General features: G+C 37.6%; 1 protein-coding gene across 2 annotated transcripts in view; it reads right to left on the bottom strand.

Annotated features, from left to right (window-relative positions):
* KLHL2 (kelch like family member 2) overlaps positions 1-18,716 on the bottom strand; it is a 60,076-nt gene that overhangs the window by 17,856 nt on the left and 23,504 nt on the right. For both annotated transcript variants that reach the window (XR_014228642.1, XM_082316133.1), the window contains exon 5: positions 5,525-5,687. Coding sequence is in view for 1 of the 2 variants with exons in the window: in XM_082316133.1 (XP_082172259.1) it covers positions 5,525-5,687 (163 nt within the window). In the remaining variant the exon portion in view is untranslated. The remainder of the gene's footprint in view (positions 1-5,524; positions 5,688-18,716) is intronic.

Here is an 18,716-nt window from a genome sequence, read left to right as displayed (position 1 = left end):
AATACGATTTACTTGTCAGTTTTATTCTTAAATAACTACTTTTGAGAACACCATGAAATTCACAGCAGCCAAGGTATCAGCAGCGTAGCAACAGACACTGCTACTCAGAATAGAATCGTAAGTACGATTCTGCTAACTATGTCCTTTCGATTTCATGCATACAAATGTACACAAGAATAGTCTACAGAAGACATGCATGCTTCCAAGTCTAGTCAGGGCTCAAAGTTTTAGACTTGGAACACCAGAATCAAGAACGCTGTATCCCACAGTTAAGTACAACACAGCAATCCTTGCTTCACAACATATGCCAATATTCCCTAACAAAAATTTCTTCAACATCTCCTCAGCACGATGCTAAAAGCCAAGAAGGTTTGCTGTGGAAGGTTTGAGGAAGCTAGTCCTCAAAAGACACTTCTTCCACAGGTAATCCTATATTTCCAAACCCCGTACTGGCCTATGTGCTAAGTGGAAGTACATTATTCTTTGGTTATAACTAAGAAATATGTCAAGGCCTAAGCACTGAGCAAGTGTCTCTCTAGTCCAAGATGGCACACCCCTCTTCATTAAAAGGCTTTACCAATCTATCTTCAGGTTGTACATAGCATGACAACAACTATAAAATGCACCACATTCTCAGGAAAAATTGTAAGGTGTATCTCAGACTAAAACCAAGGACAGACTAGCAGAGCTCATGCCACATACTCTTCATAGGAATCCTCGCACAAGAAGGATGAGAGGCCTCAGCTGTACGTAGTCCCTGACCGTGCAAGTGTGATAAGGCCCAGAGCAGAGCTGCTTTCTGGAACATCACGAGAACAGGTAGCATCTCAGAAAGTTTAATTGCAACAGAAGCTCATTCCAAGCAATCTGTATCAATTGTCTGCTATTTTCAGATCTCTCCACAGGCATCATAGATGCATATAATTGACTCTCCTAAATTATAGAAAACTCACACTCAGCTACAGGAGGACCAACCCTACCATAGGATTATGAAGCTCCAATTTTGACGAAAGTTGGGTTTTTACTTCCACTGGAAGGAAGTTCCAGAGTTTCACTTTTCTAATAGCTTCTGATCTTCATCGGTATCCATTTGTTTTTATGCTATCATTGCCTATTAGCAGAAGTATCTCCCTACCTCTTTTTTCTAAATGTAAAATAGCAAGTGTAACAAAATAAAGACTGGGGGAAGTTAAACATCCAAATGCTTTTCATTTTCTCTAGCAGGGAAATATTTTCACTGCTTTTTCAATCTAATAATCCTCTTCTGTACTCATTCCAGTTTCTGGAGCCTTAATCCTGAAATGTCTGCTCCTGGGAGTTCAGATGTCTGTGATACAAGGCCTAATTCTGAAATGGCACAGCCACGTATCTTTGGCTCAGACTTTTGAGAAAATATTTTCAGTCGTAAGAAAAAGCCTTGACAAAGTACAAAGAGCCATTTGAAATAAGAACAGGGGGTAAAAGAAGCTGTGATGGCTGAGATACAGGCAGTATGAGGCTTGAAAATTCAAGATGAAAAACATTAACCTGAAAGGGTATAAAACCATACAGAAGAAAACCAGGGAGTCAGCAGACAGAAGTCCATCAAGACTGATAATCAGCCCATTCCAAGGAGAAATGAAGGCCAACCCTTCCTCCTTGGGTGCTTTTACCAGGAGTACTGAGCATGCCAGTGCTCAGCCTAGTAGCTTGCAAGTCCCAGCTAGGACCAACAAATAGCTTCCTTCTCCTTTTCACTTATCTGTATCCTGCTTGCAGACTCGCTCTGAGCACAGCAAAGGATGCCTGAATAAAATGACCCAGAGAGGGAGGGTTACAAGCTGGACACAGTTCCTGTGCTCCCAAACACATGTAACCAATATTGCAACTCGAGGTCTCGCCATGGTCTTAGATTTTATATTTCTAGAAAGCAATCTACATAAATATTAGCTTCAACTACTAAAGTGAACAAAGATTGTTTAGAAGTAACTGAAGTAGTTTAGAAGTTACTATGGCAAAGTCAGAATAGAAGTTGGAAAAAAGAATTTAAAATTCAAAATTAAGCAACTGCTATATAAAAATGTGTTCCCTAAAACATTAAACATCTGAACATTAACCCTAGTTAATAAATGTACGCCTTGCTTCCTATTGCATAAAAGGTGAAAAATATAATAGCTTTTTGGATTTGATATTATGTTACTCAGACAAAAACATTTAATTAAAACTTTTTGCGTAATAGTCTAAATACAGTTATCACGAAGTCATTCAGTCACACACACATTAGAACTTCAAGTAAGGTATGCATTACAAAAGCTAGTACTTTCAAAAGAAACCTGAATAGCTTTTGATTTTTTTAAACTGATACATAAATAATTTGAATACAATTTCACTAGACTAAAAACTTCTGAGTACGGCTGATTTGTATACCTCAGTTTCACACTTAAGTCAGCAACCAAGGATTCTGTTGACAGACACCTAATCGTATGAGTTTGCTGCATTTCTGTTTTTTCCTGAAACATCCGTTCTTGCTAGAGATACTATAATCTCCTGGAAGTGGGTAGGGGAAAAAAAAAAAAAAAAAATCTATACCGGAAAACAGATTTTCTAGGAATTAAGGCAACTGAAAGCATTCATCAAAATCCTTCTTTTTATGAGGCCTAAAATTACTCAAGGCAATAGAAAACCTATTATTTGGACCTAGACACATGAATTGAAGCACTTAGTGCTCTATTTCAGGAAAATCTTCACTTTTAACTCTGTACTAATGATGCTAATTGGTCACTGTACATTTTAGAAAAGTTATGAAAGGCAATCCAATCATATGAATTTTTTCTGCAGCCTTCTCAGGATATTTAATTTTTAATTCTCTTTTCTGTATTGCTCTCGTACTAAGCCTGACAGAGTGCTAGGGATTAAGAAAGGCAGCACAGAGACTGCAATGCAATGAAGTAGCTCACACCCTGACTATGCACAGCATATTTATCTCAAAAGTAAGAACAGAGTGTGCATTGCTTTAAAATTCACCACACAGATACAGCAAAAACACAGTAGGAGTTGAGCTGGCAGCTCGTGGTATGGGCCAGCAAGACTCCAAGAATACCATGACAAAAAGGGAAGTATAGACGAGGAAAGTGCTTTCTGGAGGAATTTGACAGAAATGGAAGGTGGTTTGATTATGAAGGAAAGAGAAGGTTAGTGCCAAGCACAAAACTAGTAGAGAGAGATATGAAATAAAAGATTCAAGTGAGGGTAATTCTGCTGAACTGGAAAAGCCAAGGATGAGAGGTTGGAATTTGATCCAGGGGGAAAAGGAATACTGCAAAAGTAGTAAAATGACCTTAGCAAACCGAAGGGAAATTATGGCAGAGAGATATTTACATTGCAGCAAAAGGGGAATGTGATGTAGAGCAGATTTGGTAGGGAGGGAAGAAACAAAATAGAGGAACACACAACTGAGTAGTTGAGAGAAAATGGCAGACAAGAGTTAAATTTGTCAAGTTTATGAACCTGAATGACTGGGAGAACACTGAAGTCACCACAGAAGACGACAGGAAGAAGGGAAAGATGATTAGATGGAAAGCAATTCAGTTTTACTGAACCTGAAGTAGAAATGAAACATCCAAAAGACACTGAAAAGACAGGAAAAGATCTGTGACTGGGCAGACAGTGCAAGCTGCGTATCAGGAGGCATACCCGAGAGTCACTCTCAACCTCTGACAACCTGTGCCTTCTGAATTTCCAAATGAATTTGTCCTACTCTCTGAATATTCACTGCCAAAGCTCTAATCAAAATATACTACTTTGCTGGCTAGTAAGTTAAACCCTATAAAAGGCGGGGAGGGGGTGTTCACTACAAAAAGCTTCCATTAAAAAATAATTCCTCAGTGTAACATCTTCAGTCTTGACTCAATCATCAAGACCCCAAGGCACTCTACACACAAAAGAACAGTAAGAACATTGATACTTGAACAAATTAAAAGCCTTAGTTTTGGTTACAGTATTATGCTACAAACTTACAAGCTTACACAATGTTTTGTTTACCTTTTAGTTATCTACATTACGCAACCTTACTTGGCATCAAGAGCAGTCAAACAAGGTTTTAATCCATTATGTTAAAAATTACCAATTTAGTAATACTTTCTCTGAAACCACATGTATATCAGTTTCCAACAGCAGAAAATGTTGGAATATAAAGAAAAAAAGGATTTTAGCCTTCACAGAATCATAGAAATGTAAGCTAGAAAGAACTTCAAATTACCTAGTTTTGCACACAGACGTGATTTAGATCAACCTAAATCAGAAGTTAGTCTAACCAGTTTTTTCACAGCTGCCTAACAGCAGAGTCCATAGCTTCCACAAACAGCTTGCCTGATCTGTGTTACTTTTACATGTTTCCTTAAAAGCAGCTTCACAAATACCTCACCAGTTAAGCTTACTCATTCTCGGTCATTTTTACGCACAGGAAGATTTGCATTCCTTCTCATCCTCCTAGCCTTTTAGTTTCTTGACTGAAACTCTTCTCTCAGTCTTTGTCATAGGTCAGTCTGTTTTCTTAGTATGTTCATGTTAGACTTCCTTGGATTCACTTCAGCCTGTTTGCATCTGTCTTAAAGGTCGGTTCAGCATTTTTCCACCCGAGACCTCACCAGCATCAAGAAAAAGGGAATAATTATTCTCCCTTGTCCCCCCATACAACACTGCTGTTACTTCACCACAGAATCAGAATTGCTTTTTAATTCACAACAGCAAGCAAAACGAGAATTTAATTTTCAAAAATGTCAAGCCTTGACATGAGCCAGTCCTCTTACAGATATGAATAACACAATCTATAAGATGACCGTGACAATGTACTTTTAGTACTAAAGTTAAGAACTCCATGGACATTTTTTTCAGAAAAAAAATGAGAAACAATCCAATTGCAAGTGCTTTTTACAAGGAAAGGAGAATTTTATTGATTGAGCTATACCGTTAGTTAAAAGATGCACCTCTGTCTACTTTGTGTCAAGGTAGAAGAATGAAACTACAGGTACCATTTACAGTAAGAAATTTCAAGTCTTGAGCTAGATGAGTAGGGTTTTCAGAAGACAAATTGATAATACAATACTCATGGCATGTTTCTTGCATCTTAGCCAGTGCAGGACAGGGGCTGCAGATAGCTCCACACACACCCCCTCATCTTCTTTCTTCCCCTATGTACCTCCTACAGACTTTGGCTTGTGGCACTTGCCAGAATTTTAATTCTTCTTTCCTGATTTCCTCCCCTAAGTGACGGTGCAAAATTTTAAACAGCAAACTAGCTTCTTTCTGGATTACAAATTGCTTGGACCCTGTATGGCCCTGATAGGCCATGAAGATGCTGCCCTTTTGTGCTACTTATAACTATGTTCCAGCCAGGAGACTTTATTCCTCTTAAAGACATTCATATCAAATGCACTCTTTGTCAGAAGATACATGTCTGCAATATCCTGCATAAAATTCTGTGTCCTCCGGGTGGGGTTGGGTGGGCATAGATATCAAGCTATATTCTATACTAATGATAACTTGCCTGCATATGTGTTGGCCTTGTTCAAGAGATCTGTGCATGCATGCATGTCGGCAAAAGCACGAATCCCTAAGCAGTTGATAGGATGAAGCTGGGATTCCAAAAATTCACAGCAAGTCCTTTTCACATCCTGCAGTTGCAAGAGACCAGCTGCTGGGAGCAGTACCTGTAAGAAGCAACAGGTGGTTAATATCCCAATTCAATTCTGAGCTTATACAAGAGTATTCTCAATATTAACAAAGAAAGCAAAATAATCCATTAAAAAATAAAAGAGTAAAATAGAGAGGAAAATTTCAGCATTATGCGACTGAAGATCTTAAACCTCAACATTAACATGATTTTACCTCCCTGCAAATACCATTTAAGATTTAAAATAACAAGCAACATCTCTACCACCATGTTCACTGGGAAAACATTCTATAGATTATAATTCTCACACTTCATGTAAACCTCTTCCCAATATTCATTCACAAGTTCCCTTCTTACTGTTCCCAACACTCCATAATTACATCTCATTTCCAAACCTTCAGCATTAGATATTTCTTTAAATCAAAGTTTTCTAGACCATGATAGAATATGTAAATCCTGTTTGCATGCAAGCACTGGACATTGTACCATTTTTTAGCATGAGTAATAAGCATCTTTATGCAACTGATTCTAGTAAGGAATCAATTCAGCTTCCAAAGAATCCTGTAACCTTCTTGGAAGAATGACAATTCAGGCATTTAAAAGCCTGAGCATATAAAATACGCTATAACTCATTAAAAATCCATATCAATAAGGAATTAATGCAAATGACATATTTGTCCTTCAACTTACACAAAGCAAGCAAAAAGTAAAGAAGAATTTAAAAACCTGTATAACATACATTTTATTTGCCCAGTAAAACTTAAACATGAGATTTCCGTGAACTATAATTGTGCCTTTGAGTGAAATTCCATACTGCTATCTAGAATTTCTTCTTCACAATATTTTCATTTTCTGTGCCTTTGACAGTTATTTTAATGAGACTTCTATTTTAGAAAATTCAAGTGTGAAATTAATGTTAGCTTGCATCTTCAGTGGATGACAACAGGCAAGATTTTAACACAGAAGTCTTGCAACTGTTCCCTTACATATAGAGAAAACATATACTATAGGACTGCGTCAGTAATAAGCAAGCAAAAAATACACCAAAGGCAATGGCTGCACTACTCTTCTTAATGTTTGCTTTTCATTCAAACAATTACTTGGGTAGAATTAGAGAGAGTCAAACAAGAAGGAAACTAGAAGAAAAGAGCAGAGTACAACTATCTAGAAACCTGTGTAACACTTATTACATGAAAGCTGCAGAATATACTTCTACATTATTGCTCTTTGGAAGAAGTTTTAATCTTAGTAACTGCCTGTAAAATCAAATATTTGCCATCATCTCTGTAAGCATCTATCTACTTGGCTTCTGAAGAGCTACTGTTATTGTTCACTCTTTAGAGTTTTTTCTTGAAATAAAACTAACAATTATGACCCAAACTAAAACAAAAAGGACTTCAGCAAAGGACTTACAACCTTGTAAAGCTGATGTCTGCTTTAAACTTCCATTTTTTGGTCCCACTTCTACTATTTATGGCTGTTCCTCTCCCTTCAGCCTGCCATATACAAAGCCTGCTTGAAAACCATCTTTCTTTTCCTCAAGATATTAATCCCTAATTTGAAGCAATAATCCACTATAGCCTGTTTTACACATTTGGTTATCAATATAGACAGCAAAAAAGAAGGATCATATGTTTAACAAGAGTTTGCTTTGAATATCAACTGTCAATGAAAGAGAAATGAAGGAAAACCACAAATGTGATTGCATTGAGATGCACAGACTGCTGCTATGCAAAATAAGTAAAAACTAGTTTAAATCTTAGATAATCCTTGAAAATATCAAATAAGTCTAACAAAATAAATGGAGAAGATCTGTATGTAATAGGCACAAGTGTCAAAGTCACACAATTCAAAACAAATTTAGTAAGCTTAAAGGTTACTAATGACAAGGTTAAAACAGTACAGTGAACTAATTTTATTTTAGCATATGTTTATGAAAATGTGAAGATAATATTAGTAATGCATTTTCTATTACTAGAACTACAGTATGATTAGTTATAATGGTGAGTGATAATTAATTTGATAGTGAATTCTAGGATAAGATATGAAATTACATACCAAAAATCAGGGCTAGAAATCTACTACAAATATTTATTTACACAACTTGTCCCAATGAAGCAAACATTTCACACCTGCTTACAACTTCAGTAACTAATTCAAACACAGTCCTAGATAATTTTAAGCATGTTATCAGTATAGTTGAGCACATAACTCTGAGAACAATCCTTGACTGCTCTGAGAACAGTTCTTGACTGCTTAAATGGATTCAGTAGAAAAATATGTAAAATCATCATCAACTCAGTGAATGAAACAGAAAGGTGGAATTTGAGAATGGTATGCAGAAAAGAATTCAAGATTTGCACGCACGAAACAGTCACATTGCGATGCCTGCTCACTCATGAACGGTAAAGCAATGTTACAAGAACTAGAAGATCACTCTTCATTATGGGAAATTTACATCAGCTCTTAAATCATTGTGATTGAGTTTGTAAAGTTGCAGATTTCAATACGTTTTACTTATCAGACAATAAGAAATTTAAATCTAAATATATTTATGTGTGTTCTGCTACTAAAAAGGAAAAGAGAGGCAAAGTGCATCAAATTTATCCCACTGAAATTATACACTGGGCTTTGGTTACTAGGCAACAAGAGCTGTGATAACATCTAGCTATTTCCATTTGTACCTATAGAACTGTTAACCTGGAAGCTGTAACAACCTGCATTTAAAAATACAATTTCATCACAGGCTGATTCACTCGCTGAAGCCCCGGGGGGGAACCCAAACTCCTCTCAAACCCATTAAAAAAAAAAAAAAAAAAAAAAACAACTATATTAAAACTGCAGTACAGATTAAGTTTAACTGCTGCTGACTACAAACTGTAGGCTATAACTCAGATTTATTTCCAAAAATACCCAGTAGAGGGTACCCTAACTTTCCTTTAAAGATCAAAAACACTTTAATATGCATACCGCTTTGTACTGCAAGAAATGCAGAGGGGGGAAAAAAATCTCCAATTGCTTATTCTATGAAAACGTATACTCATCACAGTGGTGGTTGTTTTTATAATCAAAGAAACTGAACAGATTATTATTACAGATGGCAAGTAAGAAATTACGTATTCTCTTTTTTGTGTCAAAGCCATGGTGATGAATCTTGGAATGACTGCTACATTTCCTAGAGCAGATCATTTAACCCTTACAAGTCTTTGAAGACTCTTCCCTGGTTATCTCCTCCTGGTTCTCCTTCCTGAAGCGACACTCCTATTCCCAAAGCCATGTGCACCCGCCATGCCAAATACACTTTTACAACTCCACTGAGACAAAAAGGACTGTGACCACGTACAAGTATTTGTTTTAAAATCCACCTGCAAGGTCACCTGCATAGTCAGGAGGGATCCACTTAAGGCCCTGAACTTGGGTGCTGTTTTCACTGGAGCAGATTCAAGCCCTTCAAAACAACTTAGGTAGATCATCAACCCATATTTGAGGCTGCTGCCCTCTCTTTTGGTCCTTCAGATACATGCCAGGAGTACACTGAGGGCTGAGGGTACTGATGTTGCCTGCAGCTTTTCTCCCTCTTTTTTCCCAGACAGCATCATGACTCTGTTCACCCTTGTGCAGCTGGACATATTTACCCCACGTGACCAAAACATACACATATTGAGCTCTGAAGCAAGGAGCAGCTGGTACAGGCAGGCACTTCTCCAGTTACGTGTGACCCATCTGTTCACAAGGAACACGTTTACAACAGTCTCAGGGAGGTACAGCCTGCGTGACTGACCAACAAGCCCCTACAATGGAAGAAGGCTCGGAGGAGTTGAACCCATGGAAGAAATGCAAGGAATGAGCACTGTTAGTGCAAAGGAAGAACTTATCTCAACAGAAGAGGGACTAGAGGATAACCTTTGTTTTAGATATATGGCTGTACCAGTGAGTCGTCAGGTTGTGTAAACACAACCTGAGATAATTAGTAGAGTGTAATGTCTTCCCCAGCTAGCCAGACCAGCTGGGGGGAAGGTGTATATGTGGCTCAGCCCAATAGAAAGTATAAAAACTGAACAACCAACAGAAGGAACGCTGAAGAGAGCAAGAGCTTTGAGCTGGTTTTATCCCACATATTCCTTCCTAGTGAACTGGGGCTGCCCAACATCCTGACAGTGGGCATACAGAGACCAGTAATGGGAATCACTTTTGCATGGTGATCCAAGTGTATATTGCAATTGCTATATTTTGCTCATGTTGTGATTTCAGTATATTGCTGTATCTCTCTGCTAAATCAAAACATAGCATACATGTAGCACCAAGTGTCTTCAAATAAGTAAATTTGATAACAAATGTTAAACGCTCCTCATGGACTATCTAGAACCAGCTTGTCAGAAAAGCTGCCCTGGAGCGCCTCCACACCAGATGAGGGAGTGCATCCTACCCAAAGGCTGCTAAATGACGTAACGGGCATCCCTTCACAGTATATTTGCTTCACAAAGTTCAGTGCTACGCTCCCCTTCACACAGCCCCTTGCTCCCACAAGTTGGTACCACTTCATGCAACACATAAGCTTTTAGTACCTGTCCTGCTAGTTGAGAATGGAGGAAGAAGTCCAGTGGAAGGGGCCACCAAGATGATCAGAGGGTTGGAGCATATGATATTAAAAACAGAGGTTAAGAAAACTGAATTTGTTCCACCATAAAAGAGAAGACAAAGGGGAGATCTTATTACCGTCCACAACTATCTAATGAGAGGGTAGAGAAGACTGAGCCAGACTGTTCTTGAAGATGCATAGCAGTGGGACAAGAGGCAAGTCGGAACACAGGAAAATCTGATTGGAAAAAAGAGAGTTAAGTGGTTTTTTGTTATTTTGTGCTGTTTTTTTGGTTTTGTTTGTTTGTTTGTTTTTAAACCATGAGGGTGGTTAAACCCTGGAACAGGCTGCCCCAAGAATCTGCAGGATCTCCACACTTGGAAATATTAAAAATTCAGTGGACAGGGCCCTCAACTTGCTTTAACTGGACCTGCTTTTAAAAAGTTCAAGTCATAGTAAAATTTAAATTGATTAAAGCTTCCTGCCTGCTGATTTAAATCAATTTGATTCAGTAATTTTATATCAATCCACGCTACCATCTTTGCACTCCTCTTTGCACTGATAGATTCTCCTAGCCAGAGCTTATTGTGCTACCTGCAGCATGAAGATTCTTAAGGCAGTATTTTCATCTCCACTATTGTTAAATTTCCTGGAATTTCTTTAAGATTTCTGTCATGTATTCTTGCCCAAATTCAAACTCATATCCACCAACAATGCATTAAGATCAGTATAATGCCAATATGAAAATAATGAAAGAACCTATTGCCCGTTTTGGGAGCAAGATCCCCCAGCATAAACAAAAGGAAAATTTCTCAGAACATTAAAGTACCTCGCAAGCAAATAAGCCAATAAAAATCAAAGCAGTATATGCAAAGAGAATTGAATAATGTGCTGTCTAAAATATAAAAATTTAATTCTTTCTTACATGGACAGGAAAAAAAAACCAAAAACAAATCTTTAACATTAGGAAAGAGACTAACCTAGGAAAGCAGATGTGTGAGAATCCAAACACAATACAATGCAACACAGAAGCACACAAGAGAGTAAGTTACATCCTTGTTAATTGCAGATATTCCATATTTTCAGTTACAACATTAAAATGAAATCGATTTCAGAGAGCAGCAGTTATGCTAATACCTATTATAAAACAAATCTTGAGGAAATACAGTAAAGCTTAACCTCTTTTTCTAAGGTTTAAATAAAGATTTCAGCAAACTAAACTCCTTCACTTGCTGATTATACTACCATGGCATAAGGAAGAAGAAAATGAAAATAATGGTCAAAGATAATCCAAATTATCTTATTTTTTTTATTCTCATCTACATGCATTTATGGTGTAATTAAAACTGTGGTTTGTAACTAAGTGTAGTCTAAGTCCTAGTGAAATCATTTAGCACTGCATTGAAATTATGCTGTTTGGGAGCATGCATACAAAAACACTAAAATAGACACAAATATTTTAACACTTGCATCTGTGGAATAAAATGTAGAAGTTCCAATTTTGGAAAATTTAACCCTGCTAGCATTTCTATATGAACAACATGTGCAAGTTAAGTGCACTGTTCCAGTGTTAAAATACACACAAATAAGATGCTGCACTGGATTTAAAGATGTGCATGACCTGCAGATTTAGAACATGATACCATGTATCTTAGAAAATATGCATTCTGGGTATCTTAACATCCTTGACTTTATAGGCTATGTGAAGGCTTGGATGTATAAATTTATCCTTTAGCTTAAGCAGTGCCATCCAATTAAAAATTAGGTGTGGGTGGCAGTTTTATAGTATCAGAGGAAGGAATCAGACTGCTAATCAAGATACAGTCCTAATGCTTCACATTCCCCTAGTGCTAGACACAAATTGGTTGAGCACTGTTTCAGTTGAAAACAAGCAAACAATCACAATAATATACTATTTTGAATGACTGACACAATCTACAAAACACTAAGCAGCTCCCAACTTGGAAAGCAGCATGACAGATTAAAATGGAGTATAAGGAAAAAATAACTGTTCTACATACCTGCTTTTTAGCCAGCATCATAGTCTGTACTTGAGTCCACTTCAGTTACAGTGATATACAATTTATACATTGATTTGCTCAAAAACTGGCTTTAGAAGAGCTACCACTTTAGAAGATCAATCTGAATTAACTACTAATTATTAGTTAAAACATCTGGGGTGGAGGTGGTTGTTTTGTTGTTGTCTTGGGTTTTTTTGAAGGGGGTGGGTGTGGAAGTTTTGGGATGAATTTGGGATGCAGTTAGGGGTTGCTGAAGTGCAGAAACTAGATTCACAAAGCAAACAAAGTAACAGAAGGGTCACTTTAATCAAGTAATACGCTATAATTAACGGTGTCTATCTGGTCTAACAAGGGAGAACCATGCAGTCTTGTTTCGCTTGAACATTCTCCTACATCTTCTCTACCAGAACGGTGCCCTAGCCACCACGTAACAGCGCATTTTGGCTTAAACCTCCACACCAGAGAGACAGATTGATTTTCTATTCTGACGGTTATTTTTGTTAACAGTCATGAGCTTAGCCTTTCATATCCTCTTCTTCTGTTAAAAGATACTGGAAATAGAACTGAAACATTGTCTCACTTGGAGTGAAACATTCTTGAACCTAAAATAATTTTAGTTAGAATTTTAGATTTTTCTTTCAGTGAAAAAAAATCGTAGACATTTTGATTTGATAGAAACAGAGTTTTTCATTTGAAGTTTGGTCACTGAATTTAAGTATATGTACAGTAAGTCATCTAAAGTGAAAGCTCAGAATCCTTCATCATACTGTAAATCAGTGCTTATGAAATTATACAGTTGCATAAAAATTCCTTCATATTTTCTTAGGGACAGGATAATCTAAACAAGACTAACTAGAGTCTGAACAAAGCCACTTGCTGCTGATATTTTGTCATTCAGAAACTGGAAAATTTATTTTTTAACTACAGGAGCTGAAGTGCTAGCCAGTCAAATAATATATAAAGCTCCCCTGCAGAAGGATTAAAAGAAAAAATTAAGTAGGCAGGATAACATAACTCACACTACGTGGTCTTCGACCTTTCTGTAAAGGCTGACCCACATAAAGAACCACTGTATCAGATGATCCTTTTAGCTAGTGTGCTTCAGCTATAGGATTTACCTGTAGCATCTCACACTTTCAGTACCAGACCCCACTGAAATACACAGGGTTTGGTTATATCAAAGATTACTATAATAGAAATATTTTTAAAATATTCCCTAAAACTAAAGATATAAAATGCTGACAAAAGAATCAAAATATTCATGTGCTATGTTTCCTAAAGAATAAAAGATGACTTTGGGGGGACTGAGGGGCAGGGCATTGAGGGAAGAATTGTTTGTTGGTTTGTTGGTGTTTTTTTTCTACATTACAGACTGACTGACTTGTAACAAACAAGGCTTGTTCTCCTAGTATAACTGCATATTTGCTGGCAATCTTAAAGAGAGGGATTGAAACACCATTTGCAAAACCCTAAAGCCTGTGCTGCAAACAAACAGCAGCATAACTGGGATAGTAGATTGTGAACCTCTGCTTTCTCTATTATCCCATTCATTGGTACAGAAGATGCATGCATACTACCTGGTTTTATATTAAAATGTAAGATTATTATTAATTTTTAAATTATTAAAAGTATTATTAAATTATTATACAAAACCAGGAACTAATAACAACAGAAAAAGCATGAAGTAGAAATGCTTTGTGTGCATGCTGCTTATCTTCAATACAAAAATTGTGTCAACATTAACATCTAGTGTGCAATAAATGGCCCTTTAGTAGACTCAAAAGACATTTGACTACTCAGAGCTTTTAGCATTACAGTTATGTTTTTATATTTTATTGAGATAATATTTTACTTATCATTGTTTCCTATAGCAGACCATATTTATATTCTCCTAGAAATGTCACAGGGGAATACCTCCTCAACAAAAAAAAAAAAAAAAAAAAAAAGACGACGACATTAGGCTTAGTAACAAATTTCACAATCACTTCAATCTAGATGATGTGCTTATAAAATTCAGGTATGTAGGGACAGAATTCCCAAAGCAAATGGCATCCCTAGCCTCCTATTTGAAATTTTTTTCAGATGAAGGTTTAATGCATACCTTTCATAATTTAAAGCATGACCAATAACCAGACAACAGAAACGTTTTCAAGAAAGCCTTTATTCAGCTTCCAGAAATTTCATCTTATGTGTAACAACATACTGCTGAACCTACTTGCAAGCGAGAGAGGTCAAACATGCAGTCTCTTCTTTAAGTGGCTTAATTTACTCATAATAAGCATCTTGAATTTCACAGGGAGGTGGATGGACACACATGCTTTGATTTGCATAGAATGCTTTAAAAATGAGCAAATGACCTCTGCACTTCAGGTTGGCAAGGGCTGTCTGTCAGGTTTTGCCACAGGTAGCTTTATGGTTATACAGAGAACTAGATACATGGATGCCTATGGTAAAGGTCATAGCTGAGACAAAAGTAGCTGCTTTCATCTGACTTGACAGAGAAAAGTCTCTAACACAGCCTAGCAGCATGATGATTTTAAAGATCACAGACTCAGAAAAGTTGCACAAGCTGTTCGTCTGAGAAGGCAGTTTACATACAAAAGTTCTGATTCATTAATGTCTAGTTAAAGGGCAACCACATCCTAGCAAGGCAGGATAAAGGCACCAGGTCTTAGAATGAGAAAACTTGTGATCTCAGTCCTGACTACTGCTGACCTACCATGGGTCACTGTATCTCTGTTTCCCCCTTCTTTATTTTTTTTTTTAAATACTCTATTCAAGTCTGCAAACTCTTTTGGGCCACACCATACTTATAGCTTGTTGCTATAATACCTCTCACAACAGAATCCCAATCCTAGCTGGCCCATAAAACAAACAGTTAAAAAGATTTTCCAGGCTAGCCTAGAACTTGACAGGTTTTTTTAGCTAAATGTATGTTTAAATAATGGGTAAAATTCCTGTCTTCTAAAAAGAAAAAGCAATGCATCCCTCCCAAGTCAACTGCATAATAAGAGAGTAATCTCTCTTCCATTTGCATGTTTTTCCCACCCTATTTTTAGGAGTCCAACACCCTTCTGGTGCAGAAGCTGAGCACTTCTGATCAGTTCCTAGACCAACCTTAAATCATGTTAATAATGAAAATACAGGGATAAGTATATATTAGACCAAAGCAATAGCCTATTCATCCCAGGTAGTCTAGGAACATCCACCTTCATCCACTATCAGAGAAAGGTGCATGAAACCTCATAGTCTGGAGTAAATCAGCCACAACAGAGGACATTTCCTTGAAATGTAAGGAATAGCTTGCTCTTGAAGCACAAGGATACACCTTACCTTTTAGAACAGCATTTCTACTTAGTTAAAACCAAACTTCACTTGAGAAAAATTGGCGGTGTCCAGTGCTTCGCAGGTAAATAAATGTAAGGGCTGCAATGGGACAAGAGCCTGGTCTTCCAGGTTTGAAATGGGGCAGTAAAAGATTGTGGTGGTGGCTATGGTTCTGGTTGGTGGGTCAGGGATGCAGGCTCTCTTAAGAGTAGGAGAGAGGTAGAAGATAAAGAAGAAATGGCAAAAATTTTGCCCTTAGAACTGTGTTTCTCTAGCTCCGCTGCAAAAAGCCAGGGATCTCCTCCACACTCTCAGCCACACTCGAAGCAAGTTTGGTGGCTGGCTCAAGACAGAATCTGTCATGTCCTCCCCCCTTCCCCAATATGTGGTTAAACCCAGTATTAACTGAAATGAAGCTTCACAGCACTGCCCTGCTTCCATCAGCACCATCCCTTCCTCTGTTTTCCCCCATTCCAAGGAAAAGGGGAAAAAGAAGAAACCTAGGATGGAGGAAAAGTAGAACGGGTGAACCCAACTCAGACCTGGACCTCATATGCTCTCATCTAATTAGGGAGGTACCCCTTACAGGGTGAAAATACCTGCTTTGAAACACAGTCTGTCTAATGGTATCCCAAGGCTCACAGGTAATAATTTCCAAACCAACCAGCGCAGCTAGAAAAGCACACTGCTCACCTTCTGCATCCCAGGCAGCTCCTCTCATGCATTTTGCAGCAACATGCTCTATTCATTAGGCATCCACTCTAAGCATAAACACAACAATAACAAGTATGCACATGTATGTTTTTGTGCACTCTTCTCTCTAGGTATCCTAAAGAAAAGCTTATTATCTTTCAGCAAAGTAAATAACTCGCTCTTTTATGCTTAAAAAGGGTATGTGGAGTCTTTGAAACAAATAGATATTGGAGGAAAAAGAGTCCTTGTTCAGTCATCTTAGTCAACCTAAAAAAGGCCTGAATTCTCTCCCGCTCTTAAATGACAGCTTTTCCATGCCTTTAACAGCTTTAAGCCTTTCCCCAAAGTGTGCTATTCCTGTCATATTTTAGACCATCCAGTAGAGTGTTACAGGTGAGAACATAGATTTATACAATGACATACAGGTGCTGCTGTGCTTTTTTTTTTTTTAACACTCCTTTTTAAAGCCACTATTTCACAATGAGCAGAAGTTTTTCTAAGGTGACTACAGTATGGTATTCTATTCTAGGAAAAGTTAATGTAAAACATAGCAATACGTAGGAGTAATTCAAATTTTTCTTTTCATGCATTACTTTACACTTTCCAACATTAAATTTGGTCTGCGATCATGCCAGCCTGACATCGAGCTTAGCTAGAAAGCAGTGAAATTTTCTATTTTTGTCTGGTCTTGAAAAAATCCTTAAACCAGTTTATCACCTACATCTTTTGCTACCTACTTTTCAAAATTAAAGGAAACCCATCCTTCTTTGGAAGCTTGTGACACATTACAACCATTTGGATACATTGAAAACCAACTATTTATTCCCATTTGTTCCTGTGCTCCCTAGGGATTTTTGATCTATTTATTGCTCATCATGTGACAATTTAGGAGGGACTATAACTAACTTGACTTTCAAAAGCCTTTGATATGGTTATTTCTAGACCACTCAAAGAATTACAGGAGGTTTTTAGGAGCTATGCACAACTCAGAATTCTAAAACATATGGCAAGTTTGAACTTCCCTTATGTTACCTGACACTAACAAAAAAAAATAATCCTTGATAGTCTCTCTAATACTCAGGATCACTAGTGACATTGTACCTATTTACTAAAAGGTGAGCTGAAACTGCAAGGAATAGCCAGCTAGAGAATATGACATTTTTATACAGTCTCAGCCACCTCACTTTAAAAGTTTCTTCTCTGTGGTTATATGACGATTATTTTTTACATATGTCTATAAAATCCTTTTTGTCCTAGTGATCTGATATTCATTTGCTTCAGTGCCTCATCTTTTGACCCTTTCTCTAATCCTGTCCTCGATCTGTAAGAGGATGCACCTTGCACAGTCCGTTGGCGTAAATGGGACTTTCTACCTTAATTAGTTTTTGGCACCTTGCTCATGCGTGGCTCTGGCAGCCTACACGCTCTCCTAAATCACTCATTAAAAAAACAATATGCAGGAAATGAACAGCTGTTATATTTAGAGCTGCAGTGCTGAGTAAAAGTGTTTTATTCTTTTTATCATTTAAATTAAACATGCCTGTTTAAATCCCTCAGTGACTTCCCATTCACCTCCCACAGTCATCAGAATCACATGCTTCTGAAGTGCAGGAGTAGAGATCAGTATCTCTTCTATAATGTACTCCTGCCTCAACCCCACTTCTATCTCACCCCATCACCTCCTCCATGAGTTTCTGATTCATTCCTTGGCTCTTGCTTAGACCATGCTGACACAGCCAAGCTACAAGCCTCTTCACCGCCTTTGCCCAGAAGTCTCTCTTCCAAATAAGCAGAAACAAGCATTTTTTTTTTTTTTACCCCCTCCTCCCCAAAATAACCCAACGTCTTTTGCAGGAACAAAGATTTCGAGATAGGGAAAATCTATCATTCAGTTCATAAGACCTCAGTCTCTCTCCAGAAGAAGTTCAAGGCTCTCTGCCTCCCACACACATTGGCATTTGATAGTCCAGGACAGTCTTTTACAGCCTCAGGACAATTTTAATTCACTTCATATACCTTTTGATCCAAATTCTGCATTCATCTTTTAACTCTTGTGCTCATTCTCAGTTCTCATTCTTCCTTACATATTTCTCTTTAGCAACTACAAGCTGGTGTACAACAGCTCAAATTTCCATTCAGGTATCTTTTCATTCTTACAAGGCTCATACCCTTCTGCCTACCCAATTTTCTTTATGAACAAAGTTCTGGGATCTCCCATTCAGCAAGACCATAGCAAAAAAAGATGTTATAAAAAGATTCATTGGCTGGAAAATGCCAGCAAAATGTGAATAAAGCATCATTTGGAGGACAGACACAAATAGCAGCAAGATACCTTCAGAAAAGAAAAAAAAGGCAGGAATGTAAAAATGTGAATACCTTAGGAAAGAGTAGTTGGCATATCTGTGCAACACCTGCTTCTCCTGGTTCTGATGGTCCTGCCACCATT

The sequence above is a fragment of the Platalea leucorodia genome (genome assembly GCF_965183815.1).
Source record: "Platalea leucorodia genome assembly, chromosome: 6".
Lineage (NCBI taxonomy): Eukaryota > Metazoa > Chordata > Aves > Pelecaniformes > Threskiornithidae > Platalea > Platalea leucorodia.
Note: the sequence above shows the minus strand (reverse complement) of the source record. Positions and strands in the feature narration are given on the sequence as shown.